At 43.8% G+C, this 18,901-nt stretch overlaps 2 protein-coding genes across 4 annotated transcripts in view; one reads left to right on the top strand and one right to left on the bottom strand.

Annotated features, from left to right (window-relative positions):
- The window catches only part of Smyd4 (SET and MYND domain containing 4), a 68,891-nt gene extending 52,317 nt beyond the window's left edge, over nt 1-16,574 (bottom strand). For all 3 annotated transcript variants that reach the window (XM_028866735.2, XM_028866736.2, XM_028866737.2), the window contains exons 1-2: nt 16,284-16,574; nt 15,230-15,375 (exon numbers count right to left, since the gene is read on the bottom strand). In XM_028866735.2, the coding sequence (XP_028722568.1) occupies nt 15,230-15,363 (134 nt within the window). In that variant the 5' untranslated portion in view covers nt 15,364-15,375; nt 16,284-16,574. The remainder of the gene's footprint in view (nt 1-15,229; nt 15,376-16,283) is intronic.
- A 126-nt stretch (nt 16,575-16,700) lies between these two features.
- The window catches only part of Rpa1 (replication protein A1), a 51,857-nt gene continuing 49,656 nt past the window's right edge, over nt 16,701-18,901 (top strand). The window contains exon 1 of the mRNA XM_028866734.2: nt 16,701-16,818. Within this exon, the coding sequence (XP_028722567.1) occupies nt 16,786-16,818 (33 nt within the window). The 5' untranslated portion in view covers nt 16,701-16,785. The remainder of the gene's footprint in view (nt 16,819-18,901) is intronic.

Below are 18,901 nucleotides of genomic sequence, written 5' to 3'. Positions count from 1 at the left end.
AAACAAAACAAAACAAAAATCTAGAAACAAATTTATAAAGTACACAGGAACTTTGTACTTAGAATAAATCAGATTAAGCAATCATTGCATAGCTAAAGTGAGCACGCCTTTACTCAATAAGTATGAAAATACATCTGCTTTTGAAAATGTTAGTTTCATATTTACAAATAAGTATGGCATTTTGAAATATTGGGGACAAAATGGGCCATTCAATAATGCTGTAGAAAAACTGTCTTGTTCAAAAAAAAAATGTAAAATATCATCCTAATTTGGTTCTCCATTGCTGTGATAAGACCATGATAAAGGCCACCAGGGGAGGAAAAGGTTTAGTTGGTTTACACGTCCTGATAACAGTAAATCATTGAGCAAAGTCAGGATAGGAGTTCATCAAGCTGAAATCTGGGGCAGGAACTGGAGCAGAGACCACGGAGGAAGGCTACCTACTGGCTTGTTCCCAGACGTCTATACAGCTACCTTTCTAATACTTCTCAAGATCACCTGCCCAGGTGTAGCTTGCTCCCACTGTTGTTTTTTTTTGCTGCCCACTCCCCCCCCCCCCCCCCCCCCCCCCCCCCCCCCCCCCCCCCCCCCCCCCCCCCCCCCCCCCCCCCCCCCCCCTCCCACTGTGGGATGTGCCTTCTACAACAATCAGCAATCAAGAAAATGCCCCACAGACATGTCCGCAAGCTGATGGAGGCAATTCCTGAATTCAGATTACCTCTCCCATATGTCTAGGTATGTGTCAAGTTGACGAAAAACTAACCAATCATACACAACATTAATTTCAGCTGTGTATGTGTATGTGACATCACATTATAGACCTGTGGTGGTTTGAATGAGAATGGATTCCATTGCTTAGTCATTAGGGAATGGAATTGTTCCATAAGGATTAGGAGGTATGGCTTTGTTGGAGGAGGTATGTCACTGGGAGTGGGCTTTAAGGTTTCAAAAACCCATGTCAGGCTCTCTGTCTCTCTCTGTCTGTCTCTCTCTCTCTCTTTCTCTGCCTCTGTCTTTGTCTCTCTCTCTCCCTCCCTTCCTCCCCTGCTTGTCGATCAGGATGTAAAGTTCTCAACTACTTCTCCAGCACCATGCTTGCCTTTGTGCCAACATGTTCCCCTCCATAATAATGGACTAAACCTCTAAAACTATATAAGCAAGCCCCCAGTTAAATGTTTTCTTTTATAGGGGTTGCCTTGGTCATAGTACCTCATCACAGCAGTAGAACACTGACTAAGATAACACTGTAGATACACATAATTTTTTTTTTTTTCCAAGACACGATTTCTCCGTGTAGTTTTGGTGCCTGTCCTGGATCTCACTCTGTAGACCAGGCTGGCCTCGAACTCACAGAGATCTGCCTGGCTCTTCCTTCGAGTGCTGGGATTAAAGGCATGTGCCACCACCACCCGGCAATACACATAATTTTTAATCTATCAATTATATGCCAAAAGAGCTGGAAAATTTTTGGAGGGATTAGAGAGTTAAAAGTATAAAACTATAAAAAAAAAAAAGTTAAAAGAGAATACAATTTTATAATCTTGATGTAGAATAGATCATTATAAGCAAGACATATAATTCAGAAGCTGTTAAAAAAAAAAATGACAAGCCAGGTCTGTGGTGCACACTAGCAATCCCAGCATTTGAGACTGAGGGAGGACTACCATGAGTTTGAGGTTAGCCTGAGCTATATGACAAATACCAGTTCAGCAAGGACTATACAAAAGCTGGGGTTCTGGCACATAGTTTAAGCATTGGAGAGGCAGATGCAGAAGGATCACCATGAGTTTAAGGTCAGCCTGGTCTACATAGCAAGATCCAGGACATGTTTACATAGAAAAGCTCTGACTCAAGCAAAGAGACTAGAGAGACTGATCAATAGTTAAGAGCACCTGTTGCTCTTGCAGAGGACCTGGGTTCAGTTCCTAGTATCACAGGATAGCTCACAATCATCTGTAACTCTAGTTCCAGGGGAGCCAATGCCCTCTTCTGATGACTGTGGGCATCAGGTACATATGTGGTACCCAGATATACATAAAATAAATCTTTTTCTTTTTTTTGTGAGACAGGGTTTCTCTGTGTAGCTTTGGAGCTGTCCTGGAACTCACTCTGTAGCCCAGGCTGGCCTCTAACTCACAGAAATCTGCCTGCCTCTGCCTCCCAAGTTCTGGGATTAAAGGTGTGCACCACCACTGCCTGGCCATAAAATGAATCTTAAAAAAAAAATTACACTTGGGCTGGAGAGATGGCTCAGGGGTTAGGAGCACTGGCTGCTCTTCAGAGAACCAGGGTTCAATTCCTGACACCCACATGACAGCTCACAACTGTCTGTTACTCCCGTTTCAGGAGATCTGACACCTTTACACAAATGCAAATAAAATGAAATTAAATAAATTATTTAAAAAATACACTACCCCCCCACAATCCAACCCAAATGACAGAAATGCTTGTGTAAAAGTTAAAACAACACACACACACACACACACACACACACACACACACACAATCTGCCAGTGTTCAAGACCCTATACAGTATTGTGTAGTATTGCATGTAACATGCAAATCCTTCCTTATTCTTTACAACCTTCTACATGTGGAGCGGGGGCGGGGGTCGTGTGCTGGGGACCAAGTCTAAGATTTTATGTATGACAGGTAAGGTAGGTCCTCTACCATTGGCCCCCATATGTTACTTACAATACCTGAGATAGCATAAATGCCATCTACACAGTTGTTATGTTGTATGGTTCAGTGACTAATGATAAGAAAAAAGAGCCTATATATGATTAGTACAGATGCATCCTAAGGCTACCTATACACAGCACAAATGCTATAGCAGATGTAGAGAGAATCGTGCTCGAACCCTGACTGCCGGAGAGAGAGCATCTGTGGAGAGCCTATGTATCATGTCAGGTACACAGATTCAGTACAGCATGTGATGCAGTTCAAGCTTGGCTTTGGGAGGGCTTGGTGGGATTCTTTTTCCTGCCTAATATTTTCCATCCAAGGTCCTGTGGATAGAGATGGCTGACTGTACAATGAAAGGTATCATAAGTTTTAAAGGAGATTTAAAAATCTGGAAAAATTAGTAACATACATAGTGAAGCATAGCAAATATTTAAACTGCCAGACTTATAGATAGATGTAAGATGACTCTGTAGCTCAGCGGACAAAGGAGACAAACAAGTAACTCACAGAAGCAATACAAAAGAGCTTAATGCCAGAAAAAGATACTACTTCACTTGTGATCAGAAAAACTGTCAATTAAATATTTGCTTTTGTTCTTTTCATATTTTGTGCTTCTAGGGACTGAACCCAAGGCCTGTTGCTCTGGAATGTTGGTGAGAATGAGGGAAACATCTCTCACACATTATGGTAAGGTGGTAAAGGCTTTCTGGTGGACAATATGGCAGTAGCTGTTCATTTAAGACACCATAACCACAGTGGAGCAATTCTCTGTCTAAGAGTCTATCTTAATTTCTTAAGTATGTGCTCAACACCACACATAAAGATTGTTTACTACAGCATTGTTTGTAATAGTGAAACAAAACCAAACAACAAGAAATACTTAACTGCTCATCAGTAGGAAAAAGAACAACTAAATTGGGACATAATTATACTATTCTAGTTATATCATACGGCTGTTAAGAAGATTAAGGTGTGATGTTGAAAAGCCCCTGCAGAACAATGCACACAATATAATCTAATGGAGAATAAAGAAAGATGTAGAGTGTATTTTTGTACAAACATATGCAAATACACAAAAGGACGGGGCAGCTCTTTGACTATATATCTTTGAAAAGAATGAGAAGAATGTGAAAACTTTCCCCAAAACTCCTGAGTTGGAGCCTTGGTCCTCAATGCAAAGTCCAGGGACTGTTAGGAAGTGACTGGATCAGGAAAGCTCTGACCTAATCAGTGGATTAACTAATTGATATACTGATAATCTGAAGGTATTACTGAGAGGCGGCAGAAACAAGATGAGGCCTACCCAGAGGAAGTTCGTCACTTGGGGTACGGCCCTGAAGGGTCTACCTTGTTGTTGGTCCTGTGCTTTCTCTGCTTCTTGGCTGCCATGCAGTGAGCAGCCTCTTCTGCCACAAGCTCCTCCTACTCACACGATACTCTGATTCCTTCATGTTCAAAGCCATGCAGCCAGACGACTCTGTTTGAAACTGTAAGCCAGAACAAAGCTTCTTCCCCCGAGTTTTACCAGGCATTTGCAACAACAAGGAGAAACTGAGCAACATAGAAAAGCGGGGCTGACTGTGGGGCTGCTGTGATGTTTACCCACGGATGGAGTTCAGATGCTCCAGAAGTGGGTTAGAGGTCTAAGAAGTGGGTTCCAGGCTACGGAAAGACAGACTGTTATAAACGGAAATGACTGGTCTAGTCTGGCGAGAGCTGAGAACAGAATGCTGACAGAGCACAGACAGTAAAGGCCATGCTCATGAGGTTTCAGGTGGGAATAAGTGCTTTCTTGGGAACTGGATTAGAGGCATTCCTGTGACAGTGTGACAAGGACTTGTCTACCTTTTGCCAAGAGACTTTGTGGAAGGCTGAGTTAATGGATTAATCTACTGGAATGAATTTTAAGGCAGCCCAGGTTCCTGCTTGAATGCTACTGGATGCATTTAACTGGATTTATATTAAGAACTGGGAGGAAGAAAGCAGAGTAGAGAGGACAGTTTTGGTAGAAAAGGGGTTCTTGATATACAACTTAGTTTTATGGTTAGCTTTGTGTTGCTGTGACCAAAATCCCTGACAGAAGCAACTTCAGAGGGAAGGTTTCAGGAGGTTTCCATCCGTGACAGCAGGAAGACGAGCTGTAATTGCGCAGCACGATGGCAGGAAGGCGTGGAAGAGCAAGGCGTTTGGTTCTCTGTGTGATGGATCAGGACACAGAGCTGCCTACGGTACAGGCCCATCGCTACCAGCCTACCTTGTCAGCCAGGCCTTGCATCTTAAAGCATCCACAGTTTATAAAAGAACACTACCAAGGAAAAAAAGAAAGGAAGGAAAAACAACAACAACAACCACTACCCGCTAGGAACCAAGTATCAAACCACCAGTTTGTAGAGGAAAAACCACGAGCAACAAATCACAATGGGGGTGCATGTCAAGATATGGATAAGGGGGGCTGGAGAGATGGCTCAGAGGATAAGAGCACTGGCTGCTCTTCCAGAGGTCCTGAGTTCAATTCCCAGCAACCACATGGTGGCTCACAACCATCTGTAATGAGGTCTGATGCCCTCTTCTGGCCTGCAGTTATACATGCTGTATACATAATAAATAAATCTTAAAAAAAAAAAAAAAAAAAAAAAGATATGGACAAGGAAGGCATAGTCGTTCAAAAGATGAATGCTGGCTGGGAACGACTGCGCACACCTTTGATTTGAGCATTTGGGAGGCAGGGGCAGGTGGATCTCTGTGAGTTCAAGGCCAGCCTGGTCTACATAGTTGCAGGACAGCCAGGGCTACATAGTGAGAGCCTGTCTCAAAAAACAAACAAACATAAAAAAGGCTCCAGGTTCAATCTCTAGACCCCCAAACAACCACACAGCTCTCCCCAACCCCAAACAACCACACATCAAAACTGGGCTGGTGAGATGGCTCAGCATGTGAAGTGCTTGCCAAAAAGATTTGACAACCTTAGTTTGATCCCTGGGACCCACACAATGGGAGGAGAGAACCAATTCCAACAAATTTCCTCTAGCTCCATACATATGCCCCACAAATAAAGAGACTAAAAAAAGAACTCTACAGCCACACATAGGTTATGCATGCCTATACACCTAGCACTCTGGAGGCTGAGGCAAGATCACTGTCATTTTGAGACCACATAGCAAGTACTATGCCAGCCAGGGCTACATAGTGTGAACCGGTCTTAAAAAAGCAAAAACAAATAAAACAAAAATCAAGCAACAACAATAACAACAACAATCCAAAAGAGTACTTTGTAGTAAAGACAACAACAAAAATGTTCCTTTGAGGATATTTCTGGAATCAGCAATATCCTACCAAGTGCTCAGGGGTGTATAAACATTTGGAGGCTTTCCCTGGAGAAGAGAGCCCAGGGTACACTGCGCTCAGAGATGCCCATGAAGTTGTTCATCCCAGATTCTCCTTTATATGCTATTTTTGAGCATTAATATATACTAGTCCCTGAGCTCACAATTTCATATACTTTCTAAAATGTCATTCAACCAATATTTATTAACATTTAGCTTTTTGTTTTATTGGCTTTGAGGAAAAGTCTCACTATGTAGCCCAGGCTGGCCTCAAACTCTTTACATTTTTTTCCTCTTTAATTAATTATTTTCATGTGCATCACGTGTATACCTGGTGCCATGGGAGGCCAAAAGAGGGCATCAGATCACTTAGAGCTTGAATTGCAAGCAGCTGTGAGCTGCTGTGTGGGTGCTGGGAATTGAACCTGGGTCCCCTGCAAGAGCAGCCAGTGTTCATAACCACTAAGCCATCTCTCCAGCCTCCTTTAAAATTTATTGTGTGTATGGGAGTTTTTGCCTGCATGTATGTTTGTGCACCACCTGCTTACAAGGTGCCCTCAGAGGCTAGAAGAGGGCACTGGATTCTTTTCTGTTAGGGTTTATATTGCCGTGATAAAACACCATGACTAAAAGTAACTTGGGGAGGAATGGGTTTATTTTATCTTACAACTTTCAGGTCATTCTCCATTACTGGGCTAAGTCAGGGCAGAAACTCAAGGCAGAAATCTGGAGGCAGGAACGGAAAGAGAAGTCATGGAGGAAAGCCACTTACTGGCTTGCTCAGCCGGCTTTCTTATACACCTCAGGACCACCTGCCCAGGAACAGCACTACCCACAGTAGCCTAGGCCCTTCCACATCAGTCAAGAAATCATCTCATCATTGGCTTACCTACAGGCCAATCTGATGGTGGATATTTTTTCAACTGAGGTTCCTTCTTCTCAGATGATACAAGCTTGTGTCAAGTTGACCTAAAAACTAGCCAGCATAGATCCCCTGGAACTAGAGTTATAGATGGTTTTGAGCTGCCATGAGAATTCCATGATGGGAACTGAACCTGGGTCCTCTAGAAGAGCAGCAAATGTTCCTAACTGCTGAGCCATCTCTCCAGCCCCTGGCCTCAAACTCTTGCTGCTCCTGTCTCAGTCTCACAAGTATTTGGATTATAAGCCTATGCCACCATGTCCTACTTGTCTTATTTTTAACTTCATTTTACTGTGTGTGTATGTGATGTATGAATGTGGGCATCTCTGTGTGAAGGTGAATATGGAGGCCAGAGAATGATGTATGGATATCTTCCTCAATTGTTTATTCATCTTATTTATTTATTTATTTATTTATTTATTGGTTTTTCGAGACAGGGTTTCTCTGTCCAGCTTTGCGGCTTTCCTGGATCTCACTCTGTAGACCAGACTGGCCTTGAACTCACAAAGATCCACCTGCCTCTGCATCCCAAGTGCTGGGATTAAAGGCGTGCACCACTACCACCCGGCTCATCTTATTTTTTGAGACAGGATCTCTCACTGAACCTGGAGCTCACTTTTTCAGCAAGGCTACCTATGAGTGAGACCCTGGGATCCACTTGTCTCTACCCCACATCTAAGTAACATCTGAGGTTACAGATGCATGTGGCCATGTCTGGCTTATCTTAGCTGTCAACAACTGGATCTGTAATCAACTAATAAAATTCAAGCTGCTGGTATTCTTGAGAGGGATTTTCTTACAAATTTAATTTTATACTTATGAATGCTTCACCTCCTGTATGTATGTGTACATTCATGCCCGGTGCCCACAGATGTAGCTAGAGTTTTCCTGCCTTGCCCACAGTCAGGACAAATCTTTGTCACTTGCCAGTCCCACAGCCGTTCAGACCCAAACAAGTAAACACAGAGACTTATATTGTTTACAAACTTTATGGCCGTGGCAGGCTTCTTGCTAACTGTTCTTATAGCTTAAATTAATGCATTTCCACAAATCTATACCCTGCCACGAGGCTTGTGGCTTATCAGCATCTTTTCATGCTGCTTGTCAAGGTGGCGGCTGGCAGTGTCTCCTTCTGCCTTCCTGTTCTTTCTTTTCTCTTCTGTTAGTCCCGCCTATACTTCCTGCTAGCCACTGGCCAATCAGTGTTTTACTTATTGACCAATCAGAGCAACACATTTGCCATACAGAACATCCCACAGCACACAGAGGTCAGAAGATAGTGATGGATCCCATGGAACTGGAGTAACTGATAGTTGTAAACTACCATGTGAGTTCTGGGAATGGACCCACATCCTCTGCAAGAGCAACAAGTGCTCTTAACCATTGAGCCATCTCTCCAGGTCCCTGTGAGTGAGTTTCTTGATCAGATCATTAAAAGGGAGAAGACTCACACTAAATGTGGACAGTACCTTCTAGTGGCCACCCAGATAAAAGGTTATGGAAAAGAAAACTTTGCTGTTTGCCTCTTTGCCTTCACTCTTGCTGGCAAGTCCATCTGTCCTGTTGTTGAGGCATTCCTTTGCTGATATTACAAGTAACTTCTTCCAACTTCCAACCTAGACTGAAGACCAGAAGCTCTCTAGGAATCCTGAAGGCCTTTTAGCTGGGTCAGCTGAGACATCCAGCCTCGTGGACTGAGCAACTATTAGATTCTCAGCCTCTCCAATGTCAGACAAGCCACTGTTGATCACCCAGACCATATTATGTAAGTCAATTTAATAAACCCTGTAGTGGTATTGTGTTCCCCAAAATATTGTGTACCTTAATAAATTTATCTGGGGCCAGAGAACAGACAGCCACTAGATACAAAGGCTAGAAAATGGTGGCACTCACACCTTTAATCCTGGCATTCCAGAGATAGAAATCCCTCTGGATCTCTGTGAGTTCAAGGCCACACTGGAATTAGCCAAGCATGGTGACACGCCTTTAATCCCAGAAAGCCAGCCTTTAATCCCAGGGAGTAGTGGTAGAAAACAAAGATATATAAGGCGTGAGGACCAGAAACTAGAAGCATTTGGCTGGTTAAGCATTTGGCTGGTTAAGCATTCAGGCTTTTGAGCAGTAATTCAGCTGAGACCCATTCCGGATGAGGACTCAGAGGCCTCCAGTCTGAGGAGACAAGACCAGCTGAGGATCCGGTGAGGTGAGATAGCTGTGGCTTCTTCTGTCTCTCTGATCTACCAGCATGGACCCCAATAACTGGCCTCAGGTTTGATTTTATTAATAAGAACTTTTAAGATACCCCATTTTAATATATATACTCAGTCAGGTACTGTGGTGCACGCCTTTAATCCCAGCACTGGGGAGGTAGAGGCAGGCGGATCTCTGTGAGTTCGAGGCCAGCCTGGTCTACAGAGCGAGTTCCAGGACAGCCAGGGCTATACAGAGAAACCCTGTCTCAAAACAAAACAAAGAAACAAAACCAAAAAAAAAAAAAATCAAAAGCCATATATTTATTCTACCAGCTTTGTTACTTTAGAGAATTCTAATATATGTAGGTACTAGGGTTTTGAACTCAGTCTTCGTGTTTAAACAGAAAGTTTCCTTCTGCTAGGATTAAACCTGAAGTCAGCCTGAGCTACATGGACAGACCCTGTCTTAAAAACAAACAAACAAACAAACAACCCCACAAAACTCAGTATAGCTAGTTTTTCACTGATCCTTGGATGTGGGCCTCCTGAGCTTTAGTTTGAGAACCTAGAAAGAACTTTCCACTTCTTTAGGCCTCAAGGTTTTGGTCTTAGGGGCTCTGAACATGGATCTGTGGCTTGTCACATCACAGACGTTCAACAGCTGGCAAGTGTCTTACAGAGAGACTGTGTTTGCTGCAGTGTCCTTTCTGGCAGTGAGATTCTGCTTCTCCACTATTAAGACTGAAGACTTTACTCCACCTTGTTACTGGACTTTCTGTTCCTGAGCACTGGGGAAAACGGATTCTGTATTCGGGCCTTGAATTTGCTCATTTGCCAACCCACCAAACCAGATCCAAATGACTGCCAAGACTTCTGCCAGCTTCCCCTTCTTCCATGGTGGTCACTTTGCTGGGCTCATACTTAACTCCTTGGTCTACAATTTATCCTCAGGAAAGAAAATAGCTAATGATCACGAAGAAGCAGTTTTTCCCTTCAGAAATTTTAGTTTATCTAGACCTTGCTGCTATCTGATGTCTGTAGAATGTGTTCGTTACAGTAGAATTTTTTTAGTTGCCTTGGGAGTATTGCCTGCTATGACCTAGCATATCCCACCTGGAAGCAGAAGTCCTATTTGCCAAATGTGAAGAAATTTGCCAATACATACTGCAAACACAAGATCTGAGAATAGATTTAATGTGGAGTGTAATGGAGAAGGAAAGTAATCAGCTAGTTTCTGGATTGTAACTGGACAGATGTTGGTATAGTTCAATAATAGACTCTACAAGATGATCTGATATAGGTTGAGGGGGGAATATCATGAGTTAGTTTGTTCTTTCTTATTTATGAAGGCAAAGTCTATGATGGTCTCAAACTTGGCTTTGTAAATGACCTTGAACTTGTGATCCTTCTTCTTGTTAACATTATAGACAGGTGCTACCAGGCCTAGCTTACAAATTTGGTTTTTCAGTACAGAATAGCTCTGTGATGGTTAGCTTTAATAGTCAACTTGACATAACCAAGCATCATCTGGGAAGAGTCTCAATGAAGGGACTGTCTATGATGGGGTAGGCTAAGGGCATGTTGGTAAGGGATTATCGTGATTGTTAATTGATGTGGAAGACCCAGCCCACTGTGAGCAGTACCATTCCCTGAGCAGGAGGTCTCAAGCAGTATTAAGAGAGAAGAGAAAGAGGCAAGCAAGCCAGGATCCAGGTGCTCACTTTTTCTCTTTTCTTGATGGTGGATGTGATGCTTTTAGCCTCTGCCTTGACTTCCCAGAAATCATGGACCATATCCAAGAACTGCAAGGCAAATAAACCTTTTCCTCTTCCAAGTTGCTTTATGCCAGGATATTTTATCACAGCAATAGAAACGAAACTAGAACAGGCCCTAAAATTTCCAGGTTAGGAACTGAGCTTAAGGCTGTTGTAATTCACTAGGATAGGGACCACTGGAAGGGAATCTGATTTTTTTGTGTTTGTTTGTTTTTGGTTTTTCAAGACAGGGTTTCTCTGTATAGTTTTGGTGCCTGTCCTGGATCTCGATCTGTAGACCGGGCTGGCCTCGAACTCACAGAGATCCGCCTTCCTCTGCCTCCTGAGTGCTGTGTGCTACCGCTGCCCAGCTGGGAATCTGATTTTAATGGTAAAAATCACGTGTTTGTTTCTGGATATGCTGAATTCTTAAGTATCTTTTGAGATTTTTAAGAAGTTAGCTAGATTTATAGATTTGAGTCTCAGAAAAGAGGTCAGGGCTTGTGAAACATTTTAAGGACATTTCCGAGAAAACTGATGTCACTGGTCTGAATGCAACTACTTCAGTTGAGAATACAAAAGAGAAGGGAGCCCAGGCTAATCTTGAGGAACTCCTGTATTAAACAATCAGACAATCTCCCTCTTTAATTTATATTCCTGTCAATGCATCAAATATTCAGATGATTCTTGCTGTTTACTACATTGTTCTGTTAGTAAACCAGACTGATTTATCTAGACAAAATTCTGCCTATGATCCATACTTTCATCAGTCCCCTACCATTTTTGAAATTCTGTAAAGGGAATCCACAGCTCCTGTAGACTGCGTTAGATATTTTTCAAATTGCAGGTCATGATTCAATGGGTCATGAAATGAATTTAGTGGGCTCTGATTAGCATTTCAAAATGAGGTAAACAGAAAGCAAACCGTCACAGTACAGCACATGCAGTGATCAGCCACACATGCTTGCTTGGAGACCTAGCCAGTTTGACGGCTCTGAATGCCACAGAGCTCTCCCAGACTTGTATCTCTATCCCAGGCCTCTCTTAAATTCCAAACGTGTTTAGACATTGCCTTTTGGTATCTACTGGACACATGCAACTCAAATATAAAGTGTGGGTCTTCTTTCCCTGTCTGTGGTTCCCAGATGTGGCAATGTCATCCTTCTCTCTGGGGCCATGTGTACTTTTCACATTCTACTCCAAAACACCTCATGTCAAGAACTGCTATTAAATCTACCTCAGAATCCAAATGCTTCTTCCTACCCTAATTACAGTCATCCTGGCCTATGTCCATCTTCTCATCGGGGTTACTTTGGTGGCCTTTCAGACATCTCTGCTTTTACTCTGGCTCCTTCTGCTGCCTGGCCTTAACACAGCAGAGTGAGTCTTTACAACAGGGCTCAGGACCAGTGAGACTGTTCAGACCTAAATCACTTCCTGCCAAGTTTGATGATCGGAGTTCAACTCTGAACCCGAGTGGTGGAAGGAGAGAACTGACTCCCCAGAGTTGCCCTCTGACCTCCACCTGTAAACTGTGGCATGTGTGTGTATACGCCACACACATACACAAAAGTAAAAGAAATTTCAATAGAAAATCATTAGAAAGAAGAATCAGGGCTCAGCCAACTTTTCATGTAGAAGGCTAGAGTATTTAGACTTTGCAAACCTAGAAGAAAATTTTAATCTATTACAGTTACTCATATAGCAAGCAGATTTCTAAAATCTTTTGACAAAATTAAAAATATAATAGTAGAGTATAATTTTTGTAATATAAGTCTACTAATGACAACAATGAAATCATTTTTTCTAATTAGTTAATTAATTTTATTATTATTAGTGTATGTGTGTGCATTCATATTCCACAGCATGTGTGTGGAGGTCAGAGGACAATCCTGCAGAGCTGGATCTCTCCTTCCACCTTATGTGGCTATGGGGATTGAACTCAGGTCACCAAGCTTGCATTTTAGGTAGTCAGGCAGGCTTACATCCTAGGAAGCAAGCTTTACGTACTTAGCCATCTCACTGGCCTTTTTTTAAAAAACAAAACAAGCCGGGCGGCAGTGGCACACATCGTTAATCTCAGCATTCGGGAGGCAGAGCCAGGCAGATGTCTGCGAGTTCGAGGCCAGCCTGGTCTAACAAAGTGAGATCCAGGACAGGCACCAAAATTACACAGAGAAACCCTGTCTGGAAAACCCAAAACCAACCAACCAACCAACCAAACAAACAAAAAAACCATGTCATTTTGCTTAATTAGGGTTCAAGGCCAATACTCCTTATCATAAATCAACTACAAATGTCTATCTGGCAAAACCATCCTTAGCTGTGGTCCTAAAAGGAAAACATACAATTTTAATAACTTTATCTTGCAGGCTTAGTTTGCTCATCTCCGCTTGAAAATACAGTCAGCTCACATCACTCTTCCCTCAAGCCTCCGCCAACTAGTTTGCTCTTCAACAGACTCGGCAGCCGAGCAGCTCAAAACAGCAGCCATTTATTACCTTCACAGGGGTCAGAAGCCTATGCAGGCTGCCTCTCTGCCCAGGTCCTCACAAGGTGAGAATCCTCTTTGGAGGGTCGGGGAAGAGCCTTCCCAGGCTCACTGGGCTGCTGGCAGAAGTCAGCTCCTGTGATTGATTACCTGAGGTCATTACTTCCTAATGGTGTGGTTTGTGCCCGGCGTGTTTCCCGGCACCCACTGTGCCCATTACCAATGTTCCCTCACTCTCAGCTCACGCTGCTGTGATCCAGACTAGCTTTCTTGCTGGTGCTCGGACCTACCCGGGGCATGCACACTCACATCCTTTCCTGGTGATGGCTGTCATTTTCGGGGCACACACACTCACATCCTTTCCTGGTGATCGCTGTCATTTGACTTCTTTTGTTCCAATTTTTTTTTTTTTTTTTTTTTTTTTTTTTTTTTTTTTTTTTTTTTTTTTTTTTTTTTTTATTACGTGTCCTGCTGAAACAACCCCGCCCCCTTTATTTTTTGTCTTTGAGACAGAGTCTCACTATATTGCCCTTGCTGGCCTGGAACTCTCTACATAGACCAGTCTACCTGCCTCTGCCTCCAGAGTGCAGGGATTAATATTACTGATTGCCACTGAGCAATCAATAATCGTTACTGAACAAGTGATCACCTGGAGCTCAGCCCCAACTGATACATTGACAGCACAGCTCTTGAAGTTAGGGCTCAGGGAACAGGAGGAAGATGGGTGGAAAGATTTTAAGAGCCAGAAATTCTGCTGTGAGATCGCATCTCCCAGAAATGTCAAGAAGCTATGAAGTCTTAACAACATGGCTGCCTAAACAAGACCTGGATAAGGATGACACCAATATAAAGGTTAACCTGAAAGGGGAAAAAGTTCTCACAGGGACCCAATGTCAGACAAAGAACTACAAGAAACTAAAGAATGTTCAGAGTGGGAGAAACAGTCTTCTCCAGGGAAACCAAGTTCCAGTTGGTTATCCAATACCAAGTGGTCTGTCCTGCAATCATACACATACAAGTAACATCATATGGATGGCATAGATCGTATTTATTTATTTATTTATTGGTTTTTTGAGACAGGTTTTCTCTGTGTAGCTTTGGAGCCTTTCCTAGATCTCACTCTGTAGCCCAGGCTGGCCTGGAACTCATAGAGATCTGCCTGCCTTTGCCTCCTGAGTGCTGGGATTAAAGGCGTGCGCCACCACTGCCTGGCTAGATTGTATTTATATATTTAGAAACATACACACACACAAACACAACTACAACTTAAAAATAAAAGAGGCCATGCATTTGAGAGAGGGAAAGAGCAAGGTGGGGAGGGGTACATGAGAAGGCTGGAGGGAGGAAACGATGCGATTATATTTTAATTTCAGAAAATTAAAAATAACATTCATTGAATAAATGAAACTTGGGTTTCCACTGTTTTCTACATATGCATATGTTTACTAGGTTGTGATATAAAATGTCTAGCTTACCAATGAATATCGTCCATAGAATCTGAAAATTACTGGGGCTAGACGATATAATTTCTCGGGTTCTTTCCCAACGAATTTCTTTGGGCAGCTACACAATCTGCACCATATAGCCTTTGAGTGACAGGAAGGTTTACAGCCTCAGGACTACAACATGACACTAAATTACTGAACTATAATACATACCGAAAAAGGAAAATAGTTATCCCTGCACATTCTATCATCACAGACTAGGAAGAAATGTGAAAACAGATTAAGAACTGCTTAATGCCTCATAATATAAAAAACATGAAGCTACTCTTTCCAGCAGAAAAAGATGTAACTTCAGATCAAATGACGAGAGAGAACGCATTCCAGATCAAAATTTCCCTAGCGTTTCCGTCCACTTACTGAAGGAGGGAGGCGGAGTGAAGAAAGATGTCGCTCAGCGTCTCTGCTGTAGAAACTGTGTCCTGCACAGCCTTCGGGAGTAGAGTCCACTTGTCAAGAAGGTAGGCTTTCCATTTGTCCACAGGCAGGTCCATGCCGCCTTAGTTCTGCCAAGTTAGAGAATAAGGATTCAGCTTTCTACAAACGCACAATTCTAGAAAATCGAGATTTCATATAGCAAGTGAGAAGCAACCAAATCAATGTCTCGGGTCTTTTTCTATAGTTGTTGATACGCGGAAGGAGATATAATCGGTGGTACCAACTCACTGGACATCCTGTCACTCAGAATATTCTTTGGAAGACTGTCTAAGGAACTATGGTAGGTAGTGGTTATATAAATATGGTATTTGATTCATATTCCAGTCCTTCGAGACCTCTGTTTACTCTAGTTGTTCAAGGCCTTCGCCCTAGCAACTATGAAATTAAAATTTTAATTTCTAAGATGGTTCAGTTTTCTGTTTCAATCTCCAGATCTTTCAGTTCATAGACTCGGGTTTTGTTGCTGTTGTTGTTTTGCTTTTTTCTTTTTGAGACCTGGTCTTCTTCCTCTGTAGCCTTGGCTGGCTTCGAACTCACAGAAATCTGTCTGCTTCTAACTCCTGAGCGCCACCACGCCAGGCCCCCAATTTTTATTTTTGAGGGTCTCGTGTAGTCTAGGCTGACCTCGAATTTACCTTGTTGTTAAGGAAGACCTTGAACTTTTACTGCCTCCACATCCCAAGGGCTGGGGTTACAGCAGACAAGTAGGTAGGTTCTCCAGTACTTTGGCATGGGCCGTTCGTGCTTTTAGGAACACCACCACTACCCTCCCTCGGAACCCACCTGACAAATTCCCACACATATTTGACTCAGTTTAAACGGCATCTCCTCTCTACAGCCTCACTGGTCCCCCCACCCCCGGGACTTCACCCCACGTGTGGCCCATATCGCGTCTCCCTTGAGTCTAGGCTCGACGCTGCCACAACGCCTAGGTCGGACTACGCTCTTCTGAGGGCAGGGACTGAGTCTGATTTACCTGGTTTATCCCACAGCGTCAAGCTCTGGGGCTGGCACGGGCGCCGGGCACGCACCGCGTGGATGGATGAAGGACTCAGGTCACTGCTTTGACTATATTTAGCAGCAGAGAGTTACCAGGGCACAGCTCCGATGGCCCCCTGGGCTGCCACGCTGTGCCCCATCCGCCACACGGACGGGCAAACTTCCGACAGCTGGCAAGTGACCGACTCAGCGGCACCGCGCAGACCCGGACGTACGGCGGTCCAGCGCCCCGCCCTCAGCCCCCGCCATCCCGCCACTAGGCCTCGAACCCGGCCTCGGGCGGGTCACGTGCCCGGCCCGCCGCGCGGTAGCCAATGCGGCGGCTGCTGGCGCACAGGCCCGCCCCTCGCGCCGCGCGCACGCCGGGGGCGGGAGCGGCACGCACGGAGGCTCTGGCCAATCGGTGAGCAGCCCGCGGGACCCCGGCAGGGAAGCTCGGGCGGCGCTGGAGCGCGAGCGCGGGAGTTAGCGGTGCAGCCATGGTGGGACACCTGAGCGAGGGGGCCATTGCGGTAAGGAGACGACCCTGAGCGGGGCCGATGGCTCTGGCAGCACCGGCCTGGAGCGGTGCAAAGCAGACGGGGCGGAGGGAGCCGCTGTTGAACGGGAGAGCGTCGGGGAGGAGATTGCGTGGGAGCCCGGAAAGCCTCCCGGGGTCTCAGTGGTCATCCCCCTCCCCACGAGGCATCCTGGTTCCCGTATACAAGCCCGCATTTCCTCTACCTAAGAAAACAAGACAAATAAACATGCCCCTATGTACCTTCTGCGGCCTCCCTTTTCTCCCTTTCCCCATCACCTCCAAACTTTTCTAGAGTTGTTTTCGGCTGTTTGATTTCTTTGCCTCCTCTTGACTCTTTACTCCTGTTAGACTTTTTCTCTGGTCACGGGAGAAAACGTTGGCTGAAGTCGCCAGTGGTCTCCCAGGTAGCCAAGTCGGAAGACGTTTTTCAGTTTTCAGCTGACATTGTTTGGGCTTGTCGGCCACTGCTTCTTTCTGCTAACACTACTCTCTTGGGTTCTGTGACCTACGTTGGCTGCTCTTTCCTTGTCAATTTATTTGCAAGTTTTTGTTGACCTAAGGCCCTCTGTACACTAGCCCTCATCTGCATGTCAATTGCTCATTAATTTCTTCCTGCTGAGCTACCTTCGATCTAAAGGATTCTCTCTGCCCTCTATTCTCAAAGTCATCTTAAATTGAACATCTCAGAGCAAATTCATGATGTCCTTAAGTCTGAATTTTAAAAAGAATTACATGTGTATATGTGTGTACATACACGAGTGCATATGCTTGATGTGGGGATGCAGAGGACAACTTCGTGAAGTTGTTACTTCTCTCCACACTTCTCTGTGGATTCTGGGGATTGAACTCAGGTATCCAGGCTTGCACAGCAGGCCTCTTTGCCCATAGAGCCATCTTGCTGGCCCTCAGTTTGAATTTCTGGATGTCTCTGTCTCAATGAATTACACCATTATTCCTTAATTTATGCTAGTTAGAAACTAAGGAATCCTCCCTACATTTTGCCTCACTGGGTGCCTAGTCCTGTCAACAACTGAAGTATATTTTAACTCCACACAGATCTCAGTCATCTACTTCCCATCCACACTGCAACAATCATTTGTTGTCTGAACTAGTCAGATCTACTCCCCTTGCAGGCCTTGTCTTTCTGTTTTTCTCTTTTAAAATATCTTTCCCTGGAGGCCATTGATCATTGTTTCTATTTCTTTTGTTAACAGAATGTTCCAGTTCAGCTCAGTTGTTACTGCCTTGGTTGGCAAAGTAACTAGACTGAATCCATTTATTTTGAGTTTTTGTTCCCTTGTTAGAGTATGTATGACATTGGGCAACATTCTGAACTCTTCCCCTTGTCTGTAAAATGAGGGTGATGCTGAGTACCCATTGCACAGGACTAGTTGGAGGATTGGGTTTCTGAAGTCGACGTCACAGGTGTAAATGTGCATTTATTATTTGATTGCTGTGAGTTACTTTGTGTTTCCTACACTAAGTTGTGGAGACTGTGAGGCCTGTCTCTACAGAATGAAACAGTGGAAAGAGAGGGGACAGAGGCAGAAAGGAGGAAAGAAGCAGCTTGGAAGAAAAGGAGGAGGAGGAAAAACAGTTGTCAGAATCAAAGGGATATTTGTATACACTAGGGTTGCATTAATGTTGAAACTTGGGATATAATTTTTGAATTGTCCTGACTAACATGGCTACCACCTTGTACCCTTAAGACAAATTACAAATGATTCTTTACTCTTATAAAGAATGTTCATAGGGTTATTTAAATAATTTGCTAAATTTTTCTTAAATATAAACATTTTAGAAAGAAAGCTGTTTCAGACATTGGGTGAAATACTACTTCTTAGACTTTGTTTATAAAGTTGTGGGATTTTTTTTCTTTTTTCTTTTTTTTTTTTAGGTTTTGATCATAGGTAAAAATGTTTTTTGTTTGTTTGTTTGCTTTTAAAGACCATCCAGGCTGTTCTGGAACTGGCTTTGTTGACCAGGCTGACCTCGAACTTACAGAGATCACAAGATCCGCCTCCCGAAATGCCACCATGCCGGGCTCCATAGTGTTTTTTTTTTTTTTTTTTTTG

This window comes from Peromyscus leucopus, chromosome 8b, assembly GCF_004664715.2.
Source record: "Peromyscus leucopus breed LL Stock chromosome 8b, UCI_PerLeu_2.1, whole genome shotgun sequence".
NCBI classification, from domain to species: domain Eukaryota; kingdom Metazoa; phylum Chordata; class Mammalia; order Rodentia; family Cricetidae; genus Peromyscus; species Peromyscus leucopus.
The sequence above is the reverse complement of the archived record's forward strand: the minus strand, read 5'-3'. Positions and strand labels throughout refer to the sequence as shown.